Genomic DNA, 27,684 nt, shown 5'->3' on the forward strand with positions numbered 1-27,684 from the left:
CGATCTCTATCGATAATTCAGTCATTGACTTTCTACATTATTAATACTTTTACGAATATTAATTGCAATTTAAATATGAATAATTTTACAGAGTTCCTAAACTGAATCGTTAATTAAATATTAAAAGGAACTTAAAATGGTAATGATCAAAGGTACCACGAAATACAAGCTATCAAAATACAGTGGGTCACAAAACTATTCGCTCACCGTTTAAAACGCTTTTTGAGGCTTTTTAAGAAGCTATAAAAATTAATTTACTAAGATATGTGCTTTTGTCGTTTTAAAAAATTACAATTTGTTGAAATCGTAATCAAAAATAGTGAAGGGTAATTTTTCAACTGTTTTATGTAAGCCTATAATGAAAACTTAAAATATGACTTAGTAATCTGTCTTAGTAAATTAATTTTTACAGCTTCTCGAGAAACCTCAAGTCATTTGGTCCAATTTTAAATGAGGTATTCTGTTTTAAACGGTGAGCGAATAATTTTGTGAACCACTGTACATATCAGCAGTAAACAAATAAATAAAAATCATAAAAGTTTTCTTCCATAATTCAAATACATTCAAAACCTTCATAAATCCAGCAACGAAGAAAGTTTAATAAGGGATCATAGGATGAACTCCCCTAAAACCGCGTAATATTTTCCCCAAATCTTCTGTGGCTTCATTTAGAAAAGAAAAGTTATAGCTGTGGCCCACTTTCCATAATCACCGCCCATTAAAACAAACATGCTGCCTACGCTTAATATTCTCCTCTGGTCCCCTTGCAGTCTCGTCTTATTAAGAGGATCGCTAATGAACGACACATTTAATCAGGCATTATTAATCTTTGCACCCTTTACAACCTTATTGAATCTCAGCATGAAAATTTCCATCAGGGCTTCATCAAATGAATTATTTACATGGAATTGTTAAATTTAAATTTAATTATTTCTATTTAATTGTAGATGCATGGTAAGGAGAAAAGGTTTATTTTATTAAGAGTCGAGGTTCCATTGTACCCCATAAATTATCCGAATATTCGATGACCCACCCACCAACCCCGAATGGTATTACGATATCGATTACAGCATATATTAGGCAACTGACAATTACGGTGCACAATGCGGCCAAAATGGGATAGACTTCTACGTGAATTGGACGTCGCGAAACGGAGATAGCAGCGACGATCGATCATACGTTTCGAGGGCTGAATGATCGACGATGCTAATAACGAAGATGCTGGATAAACGCTGGAACCAGATAAACCATCGGCAATAACCGGCACGAAGAAACTGGCACGCTCGGAATTCGATACCATCACCGTTAACCCTTTAACCCTCCAATGGTAGCCTTTGCTTACCCAACCTATGATTTAGAGTTTAAATTTACCAGGATCGATAAAAATACTAAAGATAAGGTTAATCACGGTTACGGTATAACAATGTTACGCGGGGTAATGATAATTTACACGGTGCTCGCGTTATTTTCTTTTAAAGCTTACTTTATGAGCCTGGGAATATGAGATGATTTAAGGTGGCAGTTTATGAGGGTTGCCACGAGAAAATGGAGAACACGTGTGAAAAAATATGCTGCATCCGTAAATAAATAAAAATGTAGAAAGCAGCTTAGGCGAATGGATGTATGAATTTTGAATACCGGATTACTCGAAGCGAGGAAAGAAATTTCAAATAATATTCATATGAATTCGAATGTCGTACGCGAAGTGTGAAATTAATATTTGATATGTTAGAGAATTTAATCGATGAAAATTTTCGTTCGTCCTCACCGGTGTTCGTAGCTTATCCCTGCGTTTGCCTGCAGGAATGAAAGATAACCAGAGAAGATAAGGTAGCAGGATCGAGAACACGATTAAATTATATAGATACAAGGTAATTGCACGTATCGCATCACCGACGGAATTTACAGCGGCGTTATTGGAAGCAAAGTAACAAGTTGTAACACGGATCGAGAACGACTTTCCTCTCGCAATTTATTTCGCCATTAAAACACGCGTCAAGCTATGACCGCGGGGAAGATTTATCATGGTTCTTTCTTCGCTTGCGGGCCATGTTTAACCCCCGCTACATCTTCAACTTACAATTAGCCGTAACGTCTGCAATTTGTCTTGGTGTAATTTCAGTGAAAGGAAAGTTGAGATGATTTTTTCTTTCTTGCCCGGCTTTCCTCGGATGTTCCATTTTTTCTTGAACGTGATTTTTATATAAAATAGGCTGTTGGATCTTCTTTCCTTCCCAATTATAACATAATGAAAACGGAGTATTGAAAGAGAAATATTTTTCTTTCGTATCCTTTTTATTCATCTTTCAAATCTTTCCTACAGTATTTTCATCATCGACAGCTGAATTTATTGGATCAGTTTGTCGAACAGACATTTAAATTCGAATTCTTCAGGCGTGGTACGATTACAGTAAATTGAACAATCGAGTCCGTCAGCAGATGCTCTACGTCGTTCCTCGTATCGTGTCGCGTCATCAATTACTCCACCTGATCGAAATAATTGTGTTCAACCGTGACACGCGAGATTAGAAACCGGATATTTTATTTATCACCGGGGGCTAATTTAACGATACGAATTGTTCAACCTGCTGACAGACTTATTCGCTAGAAATTTCCCTCTCGAATAGAAAACAGGATTCGAGAAATGCAATTGCAATCAAATCTAATTAATCACCCAATTACGCGTACCCTCCTTTAATTTATTCTTTCAAATACAATTTATTTAAAATATAAACACAAAAGATACCGATCAAACTTATTTTTCCCTCCGTTACTGTATTGGAAGTATAATCAGGGCGTAGTATTCAACGCCAAACGCGCGTGACATTCGTTCCAACGTCCTCAAACCCTTTCGCAGTTGCAGTTTTACCATATAGAAGAAGAACGCAACGACGGTGGAGGTACAAAGGGTTAACCCGCGGGCCCATTATTATGACCACCCTCGAATCACCGGCCAGACTTCCGCGGTTATTTCTGCTGAATGGGGACAAAGTAATTGCGGCTAACATACCGACGATTCCAGGGCCGCTAGCTACCACGACGCGATTCAATTTAACGAACGCACGTAGCACGCCAGGAACGAGCAGAAAAATAGAGGGTGGAATGGAAAGGATGAAAAAGGAGATCTGATTTATCGATTCCGGCCGTTGGTTGCCCTGGCTGTTGGCTCGCGACGAATATTTTTCCAACGCCTCGTGAGATGCATTCTTCAACGACTATTTTTGTACTGGCTACACCATTATAGATAGATGTAATTGCAGTGGTGATTTTAGCACCCTTAAACGTGAAAATCAAAGATTTTCGAGTAAATTTAATTGTTAACGTTATAAATATCAAAAGTTTACATAATACTTTTATGATTCCATTAATATTTCTAATTAGATAAATTAAAAAAATTCCAGCGCCACTTAAGTGATACGTAAGCTTATTTACCTATAAAATTTCCAGCTTCCTTTTTCACGTTCGTAATAACAAGCAATGATGGATAGTCGGTAGATAGGAGGAAACGAAATGGAAAAAAAATCAACTGCGCTTTTTTACAGGGGAAACCTCTGGCGAACGTTTGTGCGTTACTTGTTTGCATGCTCGTCAAATAAAAGAACGAAGATACAAAAACAGAAGCAAAGCATTAAAAAGAGGGGGGTGCGACGAACCGCATAGTGAAAGATAAAACAACGGAATTGTTATCGTAGCAATAACGAAACAAGTACACACGATTACATTCATTCTTTGTGTGTTGTTCCCGCCAGACTGATCTAACCGTACAATTTACAAAAGAATCGTATTTGTTTTACCCTATAGAATTGATCCACTTTCCTCTCTATTCTTGACTAACGATTGAAAACGTAATCCGTTTGTTTCCCGTCGAATGTAATACCTCCAATCTCACGGTACACCGTAAGATAAATTTATTGAGAAAAATTCAGGCCGTTCTAATTGAATGTTGTATTGACATATTAACTGTAATAAAATACAATGAAAAACTGGATAATTCTATTTCTAATACAATGATATTGTATTATTTGTATATTAATTGTATTTCTAATAAATTATTTTCAAATATATAGAAACAAATTATTCATTGTGTAATATACGTACTGAAAGATAAAGGGCGAGAATTAATCAACTTTTTGAAACTCTCAAAATTTGCATAATTTTAATCCGTAAAATAATATATTACAGAATGAACAAGGTTCAATATTTTTCAACGCGGTTGTTATTAAAAAGACGAAGAAGAGAGGTTGGATTAAAAAAAGGGGGTGAATTCATTGTTGCACGCTTTGTACGAAAAGTTAATCAAGAACGAGTTTCGTTACAGTATTGCAAAGCAGCTCGAATAGGTAAAAGTTACCCGGCCCTCGAACGATTAACATAATACTGCATAATTTGCGTACCAAAGGTTCCTCAAACTTTGTCGGAAACTTTAATGCTCTCTTCCTTTCTCTCTCAACTTCTTTCGTTTTCCTTTTTTTTTCTACCACGGCGACAGAATTTGCACTTCAAGAAGTGGGTTAGCCACCAAGTTCGAAGTAATTGGCTATTTAGCTCCGGATAAAAAGGAACACACGCTTCAAAGAGGAAGCGAAATATTCGAACGAACGAACAAGGGGGGTAGTTTTTAACTAAATGAATTATTATAAATTATATTTACATAGTTATTTCTATCATACTTTAAGTTTTAAATTGGTATGACATAAGTGCTAGTTCATGATACTTTTAAGTCATCAAATTATATTAGACCTTCTATGTATCTTCTAATCTAATAGAAGGGGTTGTAAATGTCGATGTACTTACTGTTAGGGTCGTGTATCCATCTCTTCTTGTCACCCACTTTCATTATACGCGTGTCATCCTGAAACAGAAAAAGAATGTATTTTCATTAAATTACAGTCCTTACATTACCTAATTACTACTTCCTATCTTAAATAGATAATTTCTTTTATAATGAAATTTCAAACAAAGTACGCCAAAATATTGTTGCGACAGCGAGAAGTTGTCGTTTTATCGATACATCAACTACCCCGCGACAAGTTGTCGACGTTTTGTTACAAGAAGCTATTCCCCGTTTCGAACGGAAACACATTACCGGATGTTTTGGGTCTCTTGGACAACCACGCGATATTCGAATATTGAGAATGTCTCGAGACGCCGTCGCGAACAGACCTGCGGAACTAGATTTATTCAATTTAAGATTGAAATATTGATTTAAAAATAATAATTTAAATTTATATAATTAAAAATATTAAAATGTAAATTTAAAAGTTAAAAAAGTATAAAAATTAAAATATAGTTTTGTTACTTGAATGTTGTCGTTATTATTTGAAATGGAAAGTACAAACACACCCCGGCGTTACGATATTATGAATTTACTACCCTATAGTAACTGATAATTTGAACCCAAACTTCCACGAACCCATTTCTCTCGGTGCAAATATCTACCGTGCAGAAATGCAGTTGCATTTCAGATTGCATATATAGGGAGTAGTCAAGGTCGGATTTGGTGTCACGAAATTCATGTTCGAGGGCCGTTCTACGGCAAAAGTCATCGGCTAATGCCGCAGCAGCCTTCGATGCTGCCGTGGCATTGTGCAATGTGACGAACGATCGCTCATCACGTGCATAAAATTCAGGGTTGCCAGGTTAAAACGAGCAGAGCGACGTTTTCGAAGTTCAGGCCGAGGTCGTCGAAGCTCGATAGCTGATACCGGGCTGGAGAGACGGGGCTGAATGGGTTCTAGCTCGCGTGATAGTTCACGTGCCAGTTTAAAATAATTCCAGGATAGTATCTAGCATACCTATGGGAAAAAGCTGGACGAAATCTAGGCTGGTGACCACTTCGAAATATTTCAAACATTCTGTGGAATTTGACGATGGTAAGGCGGAAACGAATTCTGGCTCGAATGGAATTAGATGAAGATTGTATTTGTATAAACAGTTACTTAGATAACTAAACTATGATAAAATTACAACTAGCGACTAAACTATGTAGGCGTTTAGTGGAGGGTTTCGTCTCCCCGGATGCCTTTGGTTCGGGACGGGAACCGCTAGGTGGTCACTGTTCTCGCTAGCGGTCGCCCGGAATTCAATTAGAATATACAGGGTGTCCTAGCTTAAGGGGCTATACCAGTGTGACCGCTCTAAAATTAGGTGATTTTCGGGAATTTTTTTTTAAAAGAAATATTACATCTAATGTTTTTAAACTTCAAGGATGTATTTAGTTATAAATCATATATCTATAATAATTTTTTGGTACAAAAATAATAAAAATCAAGCGACTTATGCATTATCTCGCACACCTCTATTGTCAGCCCCACTGACCAGTCTGACAGACGATCCCGAGACGAAACGCCTTTTTCTCCCCTCTCCTACAACTACGACAAATTACGACTAAAACAACTAAGTTATGACAAAACTACGATTAACGACTAAAGTACAAATGACGTAAGGTCCTCGCTTCGCCAGGCCTGCAGGCCCTCGACGGGTGACCAAATGACCCTGTCGTAAATTATCTTAATCTAAACTAATAAACGTATTCCTATGACTAAGCGTTTTTTAATACTAGAGAATATCCACTATCCTACACATTCTAATCTAAATATTTGAAAATAAAATTTTTAATCAATTCTTTTTACTATCTTCTATCATAGAAGATGAAAAACTTGGTTCCGAAAGTCTTCAACATCAATTTACAATATCCATTCACGACGTACAGTCGCACGGCGATATTTTAATTTCCATGCAAATTGTATCGCGCATCCGCGGCCTGGTACTCGCCAAAAATTCACCGTCGAAACTCTAGTATTACGTATTTTCCAGCTCGCCGCCGCCAAATGATCCATTCACCGCGTTTCACTTTTTCCAAAAGTGAATTTTTTGCGACGTCGAATATTCACCGACGGTGCAATGTATGCACCGGTTTAAATGGCGGCCTGGTTTTTGTCTCGTTGAAAATCCTGCTTGGCACCGGCTATACTATACAATTACACCGGAACGATATTTCGCAATTAAGAGGATAGAAAAGGGAGTTTCGGTGTTACCTTAGCCGAATTGGAAGACAACACGAGAGCCACTCGTTTCGGACTTTCAAATTGCATCGTTGCAATCGCTGCACTCTGTAATTATCATCGAGCGGAATAAGGAATAAGCTAGCGTGGAACGGTCAAATTTACTGCGCCAACTTCTCCGGAAACAAATTCCGTGTCCCTAGAGATAATTACGGTGATCAAGATTGACAGACCTCTAATGCAGCCCTCTTAGAATATATTAGACGTCGCGACGCGAGTCGATGCATTTCAACAAGTTCTATCAGAAATAAACACACGGCGAAGAATCTAATTCTATTTTCTAATTCTTCTCGTTTTAACCAGTAATTTATTACTTCGAAAATTTCAATTCGCGTTAAATCGGGAAACAGAGCGGCGCGAATACGGCAAACTCCGGGTACTCGCCCGTTAAAGTCTAATTTTCACGCGACAGCCACATTAGAACTCGGGCTCGGGATTAAAACGGCTCAAGACGTTTCGCTAATGCGAACGCGAAACATTGAACGCGGCGACGATCCTCGAAAGTCGAGCACTCGCGATAAATATGGAACGATTCAGCGTTTGCAGAAACAGCCTCGCGTCGGATCGCGATGCTAGGGACACTTGGATTATGGAAATTCCCCTTTCCGCGGATCAATAATTAATCAGCGAGTTAATCAGCTTTCGCGGAACAACGACCTTCTCCGTCATGTAGGAACTTCGAAAATTTGCAATTTCATTTTAACGCTATAAATAATTCAAAATGAGATATTTTCATCTTTCAATTTCAACAATTTTTCATCTTAATTTTGTATATTCTGAAATTAAAATAATTTCGATTCGATTTAAATTCACTAATAACATTATAATTAATTTGCAAAGTTCTCGAGCTTTTGCATCGAATTTAAATAGATTCTAATTACCTTTAAAGTTTATGAATTGCACTCCAAACAATGTATAGATTTATTTAATTACTTTCAGATTGAAGCAAGAGTAAATTACAAGTTCGTTAACAAATTTTAATTGCAATCAACGTTACATTTGTATGATCTCAATTGGAGTGTTTCTTCGATGGATTAAGTATCAATTGAAAGGACTTTATCAAACTTCATGCTGAATGCACGAGTGTTTTGGGAAGCTGTATAACGCTCGCTTCGTTATTCCGTTACCATCGAGCTGAGATGACCTGCCACTTTTCGCTCCGTAGCCGGACTAAATTATTCGTCCAGCCGAAAATGGCCTTTCCGAGCCGACGTGGCTCGCTTTTAGGACAATTCCGATGAGAAACGCAAACTGAAACGCATTTCCGGAAACGTTTTTCCGCGTTAAATAGCTCGAACCGATGTTTTTCGAGTACAATCGCCATGATTATCGGATCATAGTTATTTTTTTTTTTAAATTAATTTAAAGTTTCACACAGTCAATATCACATTTTTGTACCCTATCGTACCCTGATTACACTTGTTATTTATTTCAACGTTAGGCCGTCAGATAAAAGGTTAACGAAGGAGCAAACAGCTGGAGGATCCTCATCAATTAACGTCCGTTCGTTCGTTACATCTCATTCCGTCCCTTCTGTCGAGAACAATTTTCGAGGTGGTTTGCTTTGTTTTCTGGAATCGAAATTCGACCGGCTGCTACACGATACAAACCTCAAGAAAGGGGGACGTGAACTGGGCCAAGGAACTTGGGCAATTAAGCGCTTTTACCTAGCCGCAGATACTTGTTCGAAACTTGTACCAAACCGCGAACCCAGCATCTAGTATTGTTGTTAATGTCCCACAGGTATTGAAAATCCTTTATTGTTAGTTATAGAATTACAATGCTTATTCGCGCCGTTGGGTTAATTATTTGAGTTTATTACCTACATATTGTGCTATTTCAATTTGAATATCTTCTAATGCAAGGCTTTCCGTTTGAATATTTTTCACTTGGAATATTTTCTATTTAAATATTTCCAATTTAGAATATTTTCCATTTAAATATTTTCTATTTAAATATCTCCAATTTAGAATATTTTTTATTTCAATGTTTTCTATTTGAGTATCCTTCACTTAAAATATTTCTAATTTAGAATATCTTCTATTTCAGTTCTTTCTATTTGAATATTTTCCACTTCTAAATGAAGATTTCTAATTGAGAATATTTTGTATTTGAATGCTCCCCATTCAGTATTCCCTCCATGGAATATTTCTGATTCCAACATTTCTTAATTAAAACAATTTCCATTTGAATATTTCTCATTTAGAATGATAGAATTACGTATCAAACCAGACTAAATTTATCTACATTTCCATCTAAATTTTCCAGTACCCCATAAGAAAACCCCGTAGAAAAATAAAATACGCGACACTGAACCGTTCTAATCTAGGGAACATCAATTACAACGGGTGTTCAGACCTCGAGAAAACGTTCCCACCGGAGAAATATCTTTTTCTCTAGCCGTTATTCCGCTTCGACATCAACGGAGGATAGGAACAGGTTGGAGAATTGCCAACTAGAACCTTCGTAAAAATCGTCCTATTCGTTGAAAATGTTCATCGACATTTTTATAAGTCTATTTTGACGTCTGATGTCGAGCATTTCATCGTTTCTGAAACCACCAATCGTGACTCGAATAGAAACTTCGAATGTTAATTGACTTTGGAACTTTTCTAGTTAAACATTTTCGTGCTAGATGATATTCTGTTTTTTCTCAAATCTTTTGAAAAAAAAATAAATATCAATTCGAAGAAAAAAGCTGATAAAATCGAAGGTAGGTGGAATTTTTCAACTAAAATTATCAATTCATGGATTAAAAATATAAGTTTTTGGTTGTTTGATTGATATAGAAGATTTATGTATGTTTCGTGTTGGTTCATTTAATTCAATTGAAAATGTTAAAAAAGATTTTCTATCTAAAAGTACTTGAAGCAGCAAGTTTTCTCCCTTTCGATATTGTAGTAGATTTATCTGATAGGTTCTAAAGCATCCTTAGGGGTTGAAGTTTCTGACAAGGACTAAGTATTCAACGTAAACGTGACTTTCTTGCTATCCTTGAGATTCCGAATTTTTCCGCCTCGGTTTTCTATCAACGCGATTTATCAAGCTTAGTTCTCGAGTGAACGGTGTTAAACATCTGAAATTCAATAAATAATTTCAAGATGCGAGTTAAAAAAAAAAAGAAGTTATTTTTATTTTAAACTTTGTTCCAACTTTCGAGGTGAAGTTTGCAGCTTCAACATTTTTTAATAGACTATTATAGACAATTGTTCCCCGCCGAGTGTTAATAAGAAGAAAAAGAAATTAGCTATGAAAAAGTTTGAAACCGCTATTAATACCTGCCCTTTGGCCGCAACTGTATTAAAAGTGAACGAAACTACTCGCCGGAGTAGGCAACCACCATGAACGTGGAACTTTACCAATTAACCAGCCTGTCGCACGCCCTTCCGGTGTTATTCTAGGGTCGAAACTTGATCGTAAAGTCTGCCGGCGATTATCCATAATTACTATCGGTCCTAGCTTCTTCGTGACTTTGAGAAACACCCTGATGAGCCCTTGATCCTTGAGGATGCTTTCATTCAGTGCTTCTCATATTTTAACATTTTCAACTTGCAATATTTTTCATCCTAATATTTCCTAATTTAAATGATTTCTATTCGAATATTTTCAATTGCAATGCTTGCTGTTTCAATGTTCCCAATTTAGAATATTTTCTATTGCAATGCTTCCTGCCTGAATATTTACTATTTTAAATACTGCATAATAGAATATTTTTAATTGCAAGGTCCTCGATGCCGGCGGAAAAATTATGGCGTTTCGTTTCGGGAACCGTCCACTAGAACTTGTTCAGTGGGGCTGACGAGGACGGTCCCTGCCCAGATGCCTGGGTTGTATATTCGTAGATCATATATTCAATATCGACGAGGCCCGTGATGGAGCACTTGCGAGAAAGGATGGAATTACACGCGCGACACCTTGCGGGCATCACAGGAAAGAGGCCCAAGGCGCCTGAAGCGCTATGCTCCGCTTATAACCCCCACAATACTTAATACATTAATTTCTTAATTTTTTGACCGTCTGTGAATTAAATCGGTAGTCTCCATCACTGCTGGCCAACATCCCAACAAACACATCGTTTTACCAATTCCAAAATTCCAAAATATTAATTCTAGCTCCACTCTATCTGAGAATCTTTTTCGACCCAAGCAGCCATATTAACAATCGACGCAACTTCAACAGTAACGATCGAGCGGCAAACGACAAAATATATAGAGTTTCAGGAAATCGATGAAAGCAGGGCGGTGACGAGGGCATGCCTGGAATATATGCATTAAAAAATGAAGCTTCGTGGCCTGGTTTCGTGACTGTGCACGGTTCTCGCAGGGAAATCCCTATCGAGCCGATCCGAGTTGAATCGTCGGCGTCGCGTCGGTTCGATCGACGCTCGGATTCGTAGGATTTCGATTAATCGACCGTTGGATTCGAAACGAAGACACAGCGGAGACGAAGGGCCACCGAAATCGCTTTTGAAACCTGGCCAAGGCCTTAAGTCACCTGCAATCGGCCGAATGCCCGTTTCGAGCCGACCATGGAACACTTCTATCCGATTACCGTCGTACCGGCTTAACGTCTTCCAAGGCTATCCGTGCAGACTTTCTGCAAATCCATCAGGGAAGCCTTTATTTCGCTCGTGAGATTCTGTCGGACCGAAAAAAAAAAAAAAAAATCAGCTGTTTTTCAAGTAGGCTTAGGTGAACAACGAATGTGTGATAGATGGACGTATGTGTATTTATAGATAAAACGAAGGTTATAATAGTTATAAATATATCATTATTAACCGACATGCATGGAATTTCACTTTCCTCCCATAAAAGCAGCCATAATCCTGAAAAACACGAGTCGATCCTGAAGAAAAATCCACGTCCAAGCCTAAGGAGGGCAAATCCGTTCGATGGTGGTTTTCGAAAAATATTCTTTAGGGAGAGAGCAAATGTACTGGCAAATGGATCGAGCACTCGACGGGGTGGAGGTGGGTCGAACAGGGTCTAACGGATTTAACGGATATTCATCAAACTATCGTACGGGTTGTATCGATCCCTCTTTTATATACAGCCTGAATGCTCTCCAACTCTGTGTATACACGTCTGACTTGCTTTTCATCGTTCAAAGATCTTCGTCTACTTTGTATCTCGCGTCTGGAAATAGCCCTTTACACCCGGCTCTCGTCCGATTAAATCGGAAAAAATTATATTCTTTCATTTTTTTTAATTTTCTTTCTTTTTATTCGTCAGTGACGTTAAGTTGTTACGTTGCTGAAGCATGAACCGAAAAGATCAGGGTTCAAAGGAATTGATCGATTAGGGAGCAGCTATAGAACGTTGTTTAATAGAAAATTATTACTGTTTTCATTATTAGCCAGTGGGATTATCAACGATTATGATGATAACGGAGAAGGAGGTAGTTTTTCGGCAAAGTAGAGAAGTGCAGGTTAATCTAGCCGAGAATTGGCGTGGAATTTAAAGCAGGTCTGAATATAAAAGAGCCGACCAAGTTAAGGCGCAACCTTCGCGGCCGAAAATAGACTGCTTTTGGATTAACCGTGTAACCTTCAGCTGCTGATTGTACGCCACTTTTCATGATTAATGCCTCGTCCCGGCGCGGCGCAGCGGTGTGGCGGTGACGACGGCGAATAAAACCGTTTATTTGCATTTCCCGAGCCTCGGGAACGGGATTGTCCCACTTTCCTCTCCGCAACGCGTCTCTGCAACTTTCGCACAACCCCGCTTGCGTAACTAATCGCAAGTGTACGCTCGATCCGCCAGACGCATCGATCCAGACGCGATTAATTGCTAGGATTAATCCCAAAGGTACTTACTCGGATACACGTGTCTTCGATAATAACGAGTGAACATAAATATTGGAAAAACTGTGTCGCAATGAAAATAAGTAGCTGATGCAATGGTACATTTTCCAGATTTATTGCTAGGCAATTTAATAAATTATTATATATATTTTTTTTTCAATATTGCAAAATTTAGCAATCCGATTGAATACACTATGGACAATATAATAAAATTTAATAAAATTTCATTGATGTGAAAATTGAACCATTACAATATAAATGGAAAAGTGAATAACGTTGGATCAATATTCAGCTATTTACGAATATTCGATTTGAAGTATTTAAAGAAAATTTGTAAAAATACATATGTAAGTACATCAGGATGGATCGTATGTATTTTGGCAATGTTTTTAGCACTCGCTACCAGAGGGCCAGCCGTCTTATCCTTATGAATTCTCGTCCTGGTTATCGATTTCCTCAAACGGTGTCTTCATCCTGCCGTTAAATATCTCTATCCCTCTTAAAACCAAAATTACGCAACACTATTTCACAATATTATATTAATAAATGTGTGTTTCTAGCACTCTCCACCAGAGAGCCAACGAAATTTAATATTCCAAAAATATTGATCCCTGGATACGAGTCGCGATCGAGAGACAACGAAAGACGTTTTTGAATGTAAAATTACGTTTCTCTGAGACGACAGACGAAACAAGTTATAAAAAGCAACTCGATCCATGCCGTCTTTTCTTTCAAAGGGAACAAAATGCAGCTTTCCTTCGCCATTTTTTACCACCTCGAAAGCGTCAAAGAAAATTGTCTTCTCGCGCTTTTAAACATTCAGTATCCTACCTTTATGACTCCTCGCTTTCCGCCAGGAATTTTCTCGCCATCTGCAGTACACGATCGCCCTTTGTACGATCATTTCTACGGAATAATTCGAGAATTCCTCGCGTTGAAAGCAAGCGAGGGATCGGTGTTAATGAAACGCAACAAATTGAGCAAAACGTTACACGTTCAATGAGCAGGAAACTCGAACTGATTCTCCTCTTTTTTCGCCTTCATGAAACTGGTTCATCAATTTTCAATTACTGTAATTAATAATTTCACCTAAGTGTGTCCGGGTTAGATTCGACGACGCGGTATAGACTCTTGTCAAGCTACGTAATTGCTCCACGTTTAAGCTGAATAGCATCCATTAACCTGTCGTTCAACTGAACTTCATTAATTATTTTTTAATCTTTCTATCCTTCAATGCGCACCGATTAATCCGTCCATCCTGATTGAATTACTGATCATTATATGATTAGATGTTTCAGCGTTTCATGCCCAAATATTTGCAAACACCACCAAAACAAATTACAGTAAAAATTCATTATGTATATTTGAAGTAACATTTGTTTTAGTAATTCTCGAGTATATATAGGGTTATCCAAAAGTGTATCACTTTTATAGTTTCTTTATTTTAACACAAAGTCTACTGTATGACATTAATTATCAAAGACAATATTATTTAAATGTCCTCCTCGGCTTTTTTCACGAGCCTGATACGTTTCACCTAATTTTTCATTATATTTTCACACAAGTGGAATTCAATTTCATTAATAGCGACTGTGATTCTGTTGCTCAGCTCGTCAACAGTCTTTGGATTATTGGTGTAAACTTCACTTTCCATAAACCCCATAAAAAAATCTAATCGTGTTAAATCATCCGATCTTGGTGGCAATTGGTGTTTCCTACTCGTGAAAAATTACTCGTTCGTTAAATTTGGTCGCAAAAAAAGCGGAGAAAGACCGTTGAATGATATTGTTTTTCATAATTAATGTCATAAAATAGACTTTGTATTAAAATAAAGTAACCATACAAAAATCAAATACTTTGCGTTTTATTTCAATTTAAAGATGTAACACTCAATTTGGATAACCCTATATTTTTTATCCAGACAACAAAAGTTGTTCGCGTAGAATAGGTACTATAATTCACCAAGGTTGCACGCAACACAGAGAGAAAACTTCGAGAGGCTAATGCTTTAACGCTTAATCCAGATTTATTTAAGTCGAATACGCTTATAATCCGGAAACGCGACCTCCGACCATCCGTCTTTCTAATCTCGGTTATCAGGGAACCGCATTTCGCGGCTGCTAATTCGAATACACGTCGAAGACACTTTTTATTTTTCATCTGTCCCTCCAATTGCTTTTTTTTCTGTATTGAATTCAAATTCATATAAAAATTATACAGCAGAAAAAGATTCTTTAATTTATTATTCTAATTGTTTCTTTCTTAATGTTAACGCTAATTGGGAAATAATTACCGAAAGGTTAATTAGATTCTCTTCCCTCTGAAATGTATATTTGTTCTTGAATAAAATGATCACCAGAGTAGGTAGAAAAATTGTAGGTAGACGAGTAGGTGTCAAGTTATTCTGTCTATCTAATGTAACTATAAATATCCAACAAACTTGACATATTGAAAAACCAGTTTGAGTAACTGCGATGAGGCAATTCGCAGGATGATTCTATGGAATGTTTATGAAAAGAATTTCAAGGATTATACGATGTTAGAAGATTTACGCGAACGAATAGAAAATTTTATAACAAAAAGTTATCGCATATTGGAAAAAATAATAAATGTCTATAGAAATAGCTTAAAATATCAGAATGACGTTGAAATTATCGCTACTTTCGTTGAATGAATATCAAATGAAATTGAAAGGAACAGCAGCAAACTGAACAATGAAACTGAACGAAGCGCCGCGTTGCAAAGCAAGGGAACAGTAATGGTAAAATGCGGGCAACTCGACGAGTTAATTGCGTTGGAGTAAGCTAATGTAGTGGATGTACATTATCCATAATTTACGCCCACCTCGTGCCACCGCGAGGTTAACTGATGTAAATAGTCGGTTATAATTTTCGCCTCGCCACGCCTTGAAAGATCACGCTTATTTATAGGCTTCTTCCATTTCAAAACTAGAAATCGCGATAGGAAACATCCAAGCACTTAAACTAACCTTCGCTTAAAGAGAGAAAAAGTAGTATAAAATATGTTGGGATATTCCGAAGGAAAATAATATAGGTCGTTAACAGGATTAGACGACTGCCCTCACCGATCCTGGTTCAGGTATTTATACACCTTTTCAGGCAATATCCCTACCGGAGGTAATCTGGGCGCTAAGCGCCTGGTGGGTGTAATTGCTAACCCATTCAGGTTAGCTTGTTTGTCCTTAGACAAAAATTCCTTACACGCCGACAATGAGTCAAGTGTTGAGTCTTCCGTACCCGTAAGATGATTGGCTAGCTCAGGGCCGGTTTTAGCAATATTGATGCCCCGGGCAAGATTATCGTGGCGCCCATTCAGGGGCTCAAAATTTTTAAGAAAAAAAGGCAAGGTAATAATATGAAACGATGAATCTATAGTTAGATTGTAAAAATTGTTAAACTACCCCCTAACGTGCCAGCCCATGAGTGAAATTTTTATCAACCCCGCGCCCCTTGGGTGCTGGTGGCTGATGGGGTGTGGATTATTTTTTAGCGCAACTTGCGCCCTTTAACACCGCCGGTATAAGCAACGAGCTGGTACGGTTTTCAACCCACCAAGGCTCACATTCGACAATAACCGAAGGTAATTAGGCCAATCAGCAGGGACATATCCCGATTCGTCAATCATCAGGAAGTGGGAAACAGTCGATCCGTAATATTCCTGACAACGGTTATAAGTTTGTCGACAAGGATGTCACGAGATTCGCCGAATCTCACCTTTATGCTAACAAGTAAAATTTGGAATATTTAATAACCTCAGCTTGCCACTTGATTCGAGGTCTAATTGCAACAAAAGCTTTGTTGCTTTTCTAATGATAGGTAATTATTAAGCTATCAGTTTGCAGAGAAAACCGAGCAACCTTACCGCATAATATCCTTCGATTATTTCGTGGAATATTACGCGAAAAGGTAGTCACGTGAATTTTGAACAGACGATTATTGCAAGGAGCCGCCGCGCCATTAAATTCAACGGAGCGAACGTTTCACGTATACGAGTTGTAAAGGAACACGGTAGCCGTGAAACGTGCGTGCTACGGCTGCAATTGCAACGAACATGAGATATGTTTTACGGTTCTCGAGATGCACGTGACACCGTACGTGCGTGAAAAATACACCTACCTACACACCCGTGCATCTTGGAACTGAAACTTCCAGCTGCTCCAAGAAATAGCAGAGGATTCCAGCTTTGAAATACTGCTCCAGTAATTCGATAGACCAAATATTTATTTTAACTACTTTATATTACTACCAGGAATTACATTTACACAAATTTTCATTATAGGCTCACATAAAAAAGTTGAAAAATTACCCTTCGCTATTTTTTCTCACGGTTTCAACAAATTGTAATTTTTTAGTAAATTAATTTGTATAGCTGCTCGAGAAACCTCAAGTTATTTGGTCCAATTTTAAATAAGGTATTCGGTTTTAAACGGTGTGCGAATACTTTTGCGATCCACTGTGTATGCACCAGAAACATTGCACATTTTCAATATCATACAATTGTTTCTTGAAATAAATTAGATAAATATTTTCAAACTCAAAGAAGAAAGCATAGAACCTGAAATGTCTGCCTATATTTGTCTATATAAGAATTTACTTGAAAATTTGTCTTTAAGAATAAGATAGAAAATAAGGAAACGATAGGTGCGAATGAAATCGAATCGCTTGCTTGCTCGACGATGAATCAACGATGCTCTCGTCTCTTCTCTATGCATTATGCATGTCGTTTCGAAACAGCGTATGCAAAGTGCATCGGGCGCACAATGCACGCGTGTTGCAGCAGGAGGCAGCCTGTTTCTCCGCGGATTAACCGGATTAGAGAGTTTAGAGGCAGCAGGACGAGACGAGTTCGTTGGCTGTCAAACTTTCGCATTACGTCGCGTAAAGGTGAACCGTCGCTACACTTCTAACACCCCCCTTACCACCCTTCCTCCCTGTTTCCGACCTTTTCACGTGTCTACTTCCAGCGTTCCTCTATAGCTCGTTACCACGCTGTTTCCCCGAGAAACGGTTTTTACTAAATTTCTTTCCTTTCCGCGATCTTTGAAAGTACTTGTATCTAGTAAAATGAAGAGTTTTACTGAATCTGCAATTTCCTACAATTCAAAATATAGGGTTAGCAAATTGATACATCTTTTCTTTTGATAGATTTTTTTTTTGGGCTTATGGAAAGTGAAATTTACGCCAATAATCCAAAGACTATTGACGAGCTGAGTAACAAAATCACAGTCGCTATTAATGAAATTGAATTCCACTTGTGTGAAAATATAATGAAAAATTGGATGAAACGCATCAGGCTCGTGAAAAAAGCCGAGGAGGACATTTAAATAATATTGTCTTTGATAATAAATATCATACAGTAGACTTTATGTTAAAATAAAGAAATCATAAAAAAATTACATACTTCCCGTTTTATTTCAATTTGAAGATAATCCTATATTTTTATTGTTTTCTTCGAATAATTTTAATAATGATATCTTCGTCTACTTTGCACCCTTAAAAATTTTAAAGAAGCAAAGTACAGAAACGAACACGTCCGCAGAGGCAGTGATCTCAATCGGGAAATCCAATTTGAGGAATTCGAAGAGACACGTTTATCGTTTTCATGGGGATACCCCGTGTATTTCTTGGATCGCGATAGTTGGCGGAAAAATGGGAAACGTCTCGATCGGTAGGAAGGAAGAGAATAGAATGGAAAAAGAATCAACGTGCCAGGGACGTTCCTGTTTTCGATGGCGCCCGGATAAATCGATCCGGATAGCTTCGAGAACACGGTTTTGCGGTGTCGTGTCGGTGACCTAAGAGAGAAAGAGAGACAGAAGGGAGAGAGAGTGGAAGGAGGCATTTCCATTTGGCGGAGTGCAATTGACACGGAAAAGCGGCTCGCCGAGGCTTCTCCATTTCCGGATGAGTTTAGCTCGGACCGACGCGACGCGACGCGACGCTGGATATCGACGATTGATTTGTCTCGGGAAAAAATACTGTGTTTGTCCTCGTGATCCATGAATCGTGATCAACGCGTCACTGTAACGTTGACCATCTTTTGTTCTTTTGTTGAAAGAAGCGTTTCGAGCCCTTTCAAACGCTCTCGAACATTTTCAAACATTCAATTGCGTTTGAATCTCATTAATTTACTAAAGGACTGATGAACCTAACGAATTATTATAAGTGAAACTCCAAGATCCCGAAAATTGAAGCCTGGTGACAAAGTTAAAATAGCAATCCAGTTCGAATCGTTTTAATTTCAACCACGTCGTTCGTTTGTACGGTTGTAAGATAGGATCGAGTCTCTTTGATTACTCGTGAGATTTCTCCGTCTCCTCTCTTCCATCTTCTGTTTTTTAATTCGTTATATACATTCTGGCGTGGCGCGAGTTAAGGGATTCCATTTGTAAGAAGATTGCAACGCGTATCAAAGTAAAAACGCGAATACTCTTGGATTTTCTTTTATTCGAAGTACGCAAGATGACTCCGGAACATCAACCACCGATACGACGGTTTATTAGCGGAGTAGTTTCGCTAAAGGCTCGACGAGAGCTTTCATGGGAATTGGTAAATGAAAATACCTCCGAGCTTCCGTTCTGTTTATAATCGTGTTTCTTTCAAAAAAGTAATGAATTTAAACGAATCAACAGACTCTTGTTTCCAAAGATAGTTTACAACAAATTGAATTTTTTTTTTAAATGTCTGCGGATATTCCATATTTTTGTGATATCAAAGCAACACCGAATGATTCTACTAAGTAAATTACAAACTTTAATGGAAATCGTCTTGACTTCGGTGAAGTAACAAGAATGCCCAGTGGAAAACTTGCCTAACGACTGTCTCTGTCCGACTGGTTATTCGGTGAAAACGACGAATACGGTAACAAACTATGGTACGTAGCTGGAAATTCGGTGTAAATGGCTTTGCCAGAATGGGATCACGAAACTGTAGGAAGCAAAGGGCGAAACACAGAGGTTGTCGCTCGGTCTGCCCGCAGGTTTGTCATCGTGACCGGGGTTTATTGCCGAATGATTCGACTGGCTTCAAAGGGACGTGTGCCAGTGATGGAAAAAGGGGTATCAAAGGGCCGTCTAAGAGCCCTGTAACGAGCTGGCTTCCTCTCGAACACGACTGATGAGGCTTGCATAAGAGGGATCAAAGCATGGTCCCTCCTAATAAGATGAATACCAAGGAGTTTGAGGAACTTTCAAGTTGCTTAGAATCAAAGATTAATATATTTCTATTTCAAAATTCTCAAATTTCGAAATTTCTTATTTTGTATTATACAATGTGTTGGAAATTACAACGATTCTCACATGCTTATGTCTACATATATTCGAATACACCCATAAATACTCAAGCAGATGCTGCCACACTAAGGAAGGGAACAGCAAGGAGATTGACCTGCAGTTCTTATGGCATTTTCCCTGGATGTCAAGGACCGGGAAAAGGCAGAAAGGAAAAGAAGAAACTGTCAGTCAACAGATTTTTCCCAGTATTCCATTTTTAACTTCACTTATATTTCATAATGTTAACTATATAGTCATTCTACTTTTTGTTTGTACTGTACGGACTATCACTGTGTAAATGTTTGTGTGAATAAAATGTTCATTCAAGAATAAACATTCCAACACAATGGTTAATTGTCAACCCGCGAATAATCAATATAATTGATTATCGAACAAGATTGATGTAGAAGTTTGTAGGTCAACGATTACCTTAGCACTAGAATGGATCCAACGGCGGATAATTTTGGAAGCAGTTACATTTTCAAGCGCTTGCATTGATCGAAAACATCGGCGAACCGTGCAGCCAGTTTGCTTTCGCTGGTGCATCGACCTATTATGCAGTAATCTCATATTCGATGAATCGGTTAGTTCAGCCTCTCGAGACTGGCGTCCTTGCCGAAACAATGCTTTCTACCTAGCTCGTTTGCTTTTCTCCGATAACAATTTCATCGTCCCAACGACCAGATGCATTTCATCGTTCCGCGAATTAAAGACAGAAATTTTGGCTTGTTTCCCAATGAATTATTTCGGCGAAGATAAATCTCCTTACAAATAAAGATAATGATAATTTTGATGAATTTTCATTTTGAGGAAAATGGCCGTAAGTTGATCCGATGGAAATTGCCGCGATAGAATTTCGAACGTTCGCTTTACGACGCCACGTCCAGCGTCATCTTCGACGCGCAACGACGACCAGCGTCCTTTCTCATGAAATCCCTTCGTTAAACTGTCACCGCGGAACGCGGGCGAAATTAACAATAAACCGTCGCGTTAAAGCGACGGAACGTGCTTGGTACTCGGGCATCGCGACGCCCGATCCCCGGTAACGAATGGCGACGGCGTCGCGACGCTTTATTGCCGGATTTACATCGTGACAAAAACGAAACGAGAATAGGCGAAGATGAAGAGGGTGAAGATATTTTTATGATATCCTGATGATTAAATAAAATAATCTTTGTTGCAATTAAATAAAAAAAATGTTACAAAATTATTCAGACAAAACAGATTAAATCATAATTAATCAAGCTCCTTTGTTCGAGGCTCGAGTGCGCGTTGAAATCTCAATTGCGAGGCTAAAACTATTTGTCAAAATGATGTCACGAGTTAGCTGAGTCGCAAATCCCGACGATCGTTTAATTAGCACCGCAACAAGTATACTATCAACTCGAGACAGAGCACTCGAGAGTGTACAGCTCGCCACCAGAGGATTTTCATCAATCCCTATTCCCACGAGTTCAACGATCCTAAATTAATCCCTCTACTTTCCTCGATCACCCTCGAGACATTTTACTTAATCACCGAACAATTTAACACCTCCCGAACGAAGCTTTCCAAGGAAAATAAAAACCGTCTGAAACGCTCGTTTCGCAAACAGCTAATCAACCGGTACATCTTTTCTTGAGACACGATTAACCCAGTCCCTATTCTCGCCACAAACAATTCCACAAAAACGTCCAACGAAATTTATCCCCGTCGCGACGGCATCTCTGATAGTGGTATTTTTAAAAGAGAAAAAAGAAAAAGAAGAAACGAGGGTGCAAGTTGCCGGGTCAGAGAAGGTGGAATTACGAGGAAAAGGTTTTGCCTGCTCAAACGAACGGCTACACACGAAGGTGGCGTGTGTACAAGAACGCGGTCGAAGAAGAGACGCGAGCAAGTAGGACGCGCGAGGTCGGTCTACCTATTACCAGAACAAACGGCAAGACCAGCTTCCACTGGGGCAGATAAGAAGCATCCCGACGACGAGAATGAGGATGATAACGAGTTCCATCCGCGTTACCGAAGTCTTCCAACCTGTCCTCGGTCTCTCTCTTTCCTTCTTTCTCTTTGATTCATGCTTCCCTGTGCCTCTCGCTCTATCCGTAAACGCGCATTCCGCTATTACGCGAACAATCGGACTGTAAAACAGATCCGGCGAGATCTTATTCTTTCGACGATTCGACCTTGTTAAGGTGGACGGTTACTGCGACTCGTTAGTTAAGAAAATCGAGTTACTTTCATTTTTTATTAGAAAATTTCTGGGACGATGGTGACGAAAATGTTTAGACACCTTCGTACCATCGGGAAAAGAAATATTAAATATATTTCAAATTCGAGGGATTCAATTGAAGTAGAACGAAAAATATCAATCACCCACGCCTGGAAAATATCGGAAGTAAGCGTCTGTTGGTCCCGCATCGAACCGGACCCTGTATTCTATCGTCGCTCGTGAGATAACACAAACTACCCGCTATCATTTTTCATCGTTCAGCCACGAGAGGCGACAGCATTCGAGATGTAGGACACGCCATTAGACGAGCAAACGAAGGCATCGGGTTCCAGAGGAAAATAGAAAACGCTAAAGGGATGCTGTCACTCGGTCTACGTATATATTCTTAATCTCCTGCGATCCGGAAATACCGGGTGATTCACCATACCGTGATTTTATTTATTTTTTTTTTTTTTTCTAACAACATACGAGCCGCTAATTTGTCAAATGGAATAATTCCACGTAACATAAAGAATAATAGAAAAATTGATAAGTTAAAATTTTGAAAAATTCAGAAAGTAGAGTTAATTGCTCTGGCCTGTGAACGCCTGGTATATCTTAATCTACGCGAAGAGGAGATAACTACGTTACGGTTGAATATAAATGGAGTTTAATCCTCGAAATCGGTAAACCGTGGAAATGAAAATTCAGCCATCAAAGCAATGTTCGTCGAATATCTCATCGAGATCGTTCCACTATTGACAGACAGCGAACGTACGTAGCAGACGTTACGAATGTAAGAGACAGGGTTTAGCCGGGTAGAAGGGTGGAATATGGTTAATTATAAACGAGGAGCAGAGACGTAGACATCCCGTTGGGTCGGTCTGCTGGCTGTACAATTTAGACGAGGGAATTTCATGAAGGATGAGGTCGGCCTGGCTCGCGAGTAATCGTTCCTTGCCTTCTCTTACCTGGCCATTTCTCTGCAGAGAACACGTGAATAAGGTAGAAGGAGAAGGACAAGTTTCTTCGATATTGTTCTTGACTCTGCTTTTCGTGGAGCCAGTTGGCTCCGCTTCTCCCCTTGTCTCATTTCATCCTCTTGGCTTCTACTATTCGGTAAATAACGAGACGACCAACTACATATTTGTTCACGTCCGTCTAATGCGGTTAAAATACTTCTGGAGAGTATTCAAGTCACGAACTACCAACGCTGCAATTTCGGAAATGAATCGACAATTAGTTCCGGATCGCTTCTGCGGTATTTCAATTGGGTTTCGAGATAACTGAAGTTATTTCGATCATTTAAACAGGTTTAATATGTAGAACCTTCCGAGTTTGCTATTTCCTTAATTTGGGAGTCTTGACTCCCGAGACTCGAAGCCTAAGTACCGTGCGTCGCTGAACGTCCGGAAAAATACAAAGTTCGCGTTGTATCGTTTATCTAATAATTAAAGTAACCGACGCCTTAAATTTTACATAATTCTGCAAACTTCGGACAACATTGATACAGCTAATTCAAATACAGCTAATAGAAATTTACGAAATAAGCACTTAACCGCATCGTGGAAGCATAGTTAAACAGCTTTGCAAACGTCAGAATAGCCGCGGTAAATCATCGGTTTGAAATTTTCAAACAAGGTCAATTTTGACAGAGACCGGAAGTCAACACAGTGACCACGTTACAGCAAATATTTGTAATTTGTTGAATTGAAACGTTGTAACGTTAGGAAAAGTGTCATACATTGTTTACCAATGAGACTTCTTTCGTTCTTATAAAACCGGGAAAGAAACTTTTGTTTTTACCGAATATTCATAACGAACTCTCTTTGCTGTGGGGCGATCGATTTTCCAGCGAGCAATGCGAAACGGCCACGGATCGTAAGTACCAGGGAATTCAGATTGTTCGCTAATTAACCCCGCCACTGAATTGGCCCGATGACTTTTCGATCGCGGCCTACCAATTTATCCGCGGGCTTCGCTCACGCGCATCCCCTCTGAAAATAATAGTTTCAGGTCGTTAACGTGCCCCCCGCATAAACAATGTATTAATCCAACCACGAACCGCTTTCCAATTTAGACTCCAAGGAAATAATTAACACAAAATCGAGTTACAATGGTCATTGAATCGAATTGAATATCTCCATTGTTGATTTCTGTATTTTAACAAGTTTTATAGTAATGACGCACCGTATGCGTCTTGGAAAAAATTAATATTCACAAAATCTGTGATCATAGAAGAATAAAAAATATATTTTTTTTTCTACTATAAAGAGAAGAATACAAAAATACTAAATTGCCAGCAGTGTATCAGATCAATTTCTACGATGTAGAACAGGCATCCATAATCTATCGAGCGATTTTATTATTTGTCCAACGTTCCATAGAAATGTTGCGCGTGTTCGAACGAGAATTACCAAATCGATGAACCAACGAATATGGAATTGAATGTTGAAGAGACGGGAGGGTTGGCCCAGGAGCGTACATTGTATATGGATCCGTCATAACGAGGCTCGCTCGATGGAACGATTGAAATGGCCAGGAATTAACGAAACGACCGGCGAACTATGCGAACCTGCATTAACGAGATTAAAGCCGCAAGTGGCTGGTAGGCAGCGGCTTTTGCGTTTCCCTCGAGTAGCGAAAGAAAGAGGAAAGAGAGATGAGGGACGGCGGCCACCATTCACCCTCGTCCAGACACAATAATTCGCATTGTTAATCTAACGGGACAGAATCCCATTAACAATTCGTTCGAAACGCGAATAATATTGTAATCTGTAATAATTTCAGGATACAACGGGTAGAATCGAAACGATATTGCTTCAATATGGAAATGGAAATCGAAAATGGTAAGAAATTTCACGTTACATTTATTGCCGCAATTGAAAGGAAAAGAAAAATTGGAAAAATTGAAATTTCATGGCTCTTTTATGGATTTTAAGTGTTCCATTATTTTATATTTCAGTATTTCTCAACAAGAAATATTTCAATTTCGCAGTAGGGGAAGATTGAAATTTCAGAAGCCTGAATCCTGCAGTGAAAATTCGTAAATGTTAGTTTCGATGGAGTGATAGGTAAATTTTCTGATGTCATGGACCGTGTCTATCGCCTCGTTTCACGGAGACACAGTTGGGATCTCGGCTTGTTTAATATTCTATGAAGTGAATCGTTTATGGCCAGCGGTATAATAATGATTGGCGGTTGTTTATGGAAACGACACAGTCTGACGGAGCTCGCTAAAAGGGAAACGGTGTAAATCATTTCGACCGCATTTTCAACCGATGTCGACTAGGGATGTGCGGGTACCCGATATTACGGGCTCGGACTGGCTCGGAAAAAATCGGGCAGCCTGGAGCGGGCGTCCGATACATGCGCGCAGATGGGTAGCCCGACTATTTCGGGTTCTGTACAATACTGTACATGCAATAAGCATGTGGAAAATCTGTTTTATATGGAATTTTGGAGAAAGATAAGTTTCTGAAATAGTCGGGCCGCACATCCCTAATGTAGATAGATTTTTGTATAACCTGTGTTTTCTTAAATCGCTACTCTTCACCCACGATATTTGAAATGCGTTATCAGTTAACGAATAAACAAAGACAATTTAGTCTTCGCTTATTTCAAAGTGTTCATGAATAAAAACCTTCTATTATATTTGAAAGCGCGATCAGTAAACATAGACTCTCTGAAATTCTTCTTTCGCGCGATGGAATTCCGGCTTAATGAATATTGGAACGTCTCGTTGCATCGCGTGTGGAACGGGTTGGTAAGTACCTGGAATATATATTCATTCGTTGGACCTCGCCATTTATCCGAGACCCTTTGAGAGGGAAAAGAGGGATAAAGAGTCACCTTTCAGCGTGGAAAGTTTTGAAAACTACCACCATATCCTATCGTTGAAAACGTATTATTATTTTTACAACCTCGGTTGATTCAACGGATTGTCCGAATCGACCTCCTTTCATAAAGATAATTATAGAATAACACGGCTCTAGATGGATTCGGATACCTCCGATCTTTTACATTCGAGCACGTTTCGGTTATAAATTTTCATAAGAAACAGTGAGCTTTGGTAAGAATGATAGAAAGACAACAGGGTGAAAAAGAATTGAATTAATAGATCGATTTTTCTAAATTAAATTTAAAAAAAAAAATTGAATCGAATTCGACGAGTAGCTGCTGAGATAAAAATTTGTAAGTATAACGTGCTTTTGCGAAAATTCGGCAAAATTCAACGGGTTGCACTTTTTTGTGCTTAATTTATTTGGAATAAAATATCTCTGGTAGCAAGTTTAGAAAATGATCGAATTGGCGTGAAATGAGCCAGAAATTAACTTTCAAGTGTTTCTTATACCTTCATTAATTATTTTACACAAGAAACTTAATTGTTCATCTGGAATTCTTACTGAACATTTCTTGTACGGTTAGATATAAAAAGGACATACCCAATAGATACCTTATTGTTAGATCGCTAGAAACATCACGAGCCGCAAATCTAACAGCTAATAATATTTCTTCTGTATCGTGGTAGCAGGTCAACCGACCTGCTGTGCCCGCAGCAATAAATTGCTAATCGGTCTGGACATTCTTTCGAAGCGATTTCCGCTCGATTGCCATTTTCTCGTCCTGTGACCGCATTCACGAACGTTTCATCCAGCCGCTGGCGGATCAGCCCGTTATTTCTATATAAACGATTTTCCAATATTGTTAATGCGGCCCCGTACACCTTGATCCATGCTCGTATTTGTTCACGTACAAACAGCTCGCCAGTTGTATTTCGCATAAATACAAATGGATCTTTTAAACATGACAATCACACGAATCGATTGATCGAATGATTTATCACCGTGCCGACTGCTGTTTTCACAATTCGATCCGTTGCTTTTATGGATGAATGGTATTTTAATGTTTGAACCGTTGTTTTCCTCTTCACAGATATTTTCCACGAAAATTCTCTATTGCAAAAATTCAAATTTTCAGAGATTTAAGCTTTAGAAAATAACTTGAATCACTTAGAGTAGCGTGAAAATGGCAAGCTGAAAGGTAATATCAGCATGGGAAAGGGGAGGGGTAAAAATAGGAAGAAGACACCGTTCGACTTTTAGCCCTGAAGGATGACAAAGGTGGGCGAGCTGCTTTCGTGGCTATAAAGCTGATTTCAACGCCGAAATCGAATCCCGTTCGGTGGTTCTAGCCGATGGAATTCACTGGGACGCTTCGTCCGGTCGTCGCCAGGGTTGTAACCCTATTCCATCCCTCCTCACTAGTAGCCAGGAAAAAGGGTTTTATCGCGCCGTTTCACGAGGCCGCGCCCGAAAAGAGAGTTTTCCCGATAATG

General features: G+C 38.8%; 1 protein-coding gene across 1 annotated transcript in view; it reads right to left on the reverse strand.

The window, feature by feature from the left end:
• Positions 1–27,684, reverse strand: part of Cow (Proteoglycan Cow) — a 97,233-nt gene that overhangs the window by 32,131 nt on the left and 37,418 nt on the right. Inside the window, exon 2 of the mRNA XM_034318639.2 lies at positions 4,795–4,852. Within this exon, the coding sequence (XP_034174530.1) occupies positions 4,795–4,852 (58 nt within the window). The remainder of the gene's footprint in view (positions 1–4,794; positions 4,853–27,684) is intronic.

This window comes from Osmia lignaria, chromosome 6, assembly GCF_051020975.1.
Source record: "Osmia lignaria lignaria isolate PbOS001 chromosome 6, iyOsmLign1, whole genome shotgun sequence".
NCBI lineage: Eukaryota > Metazoa > Arthropoda > Insecta > Hymenoptera > Megachilidae > Osmia > Osmia lignaria.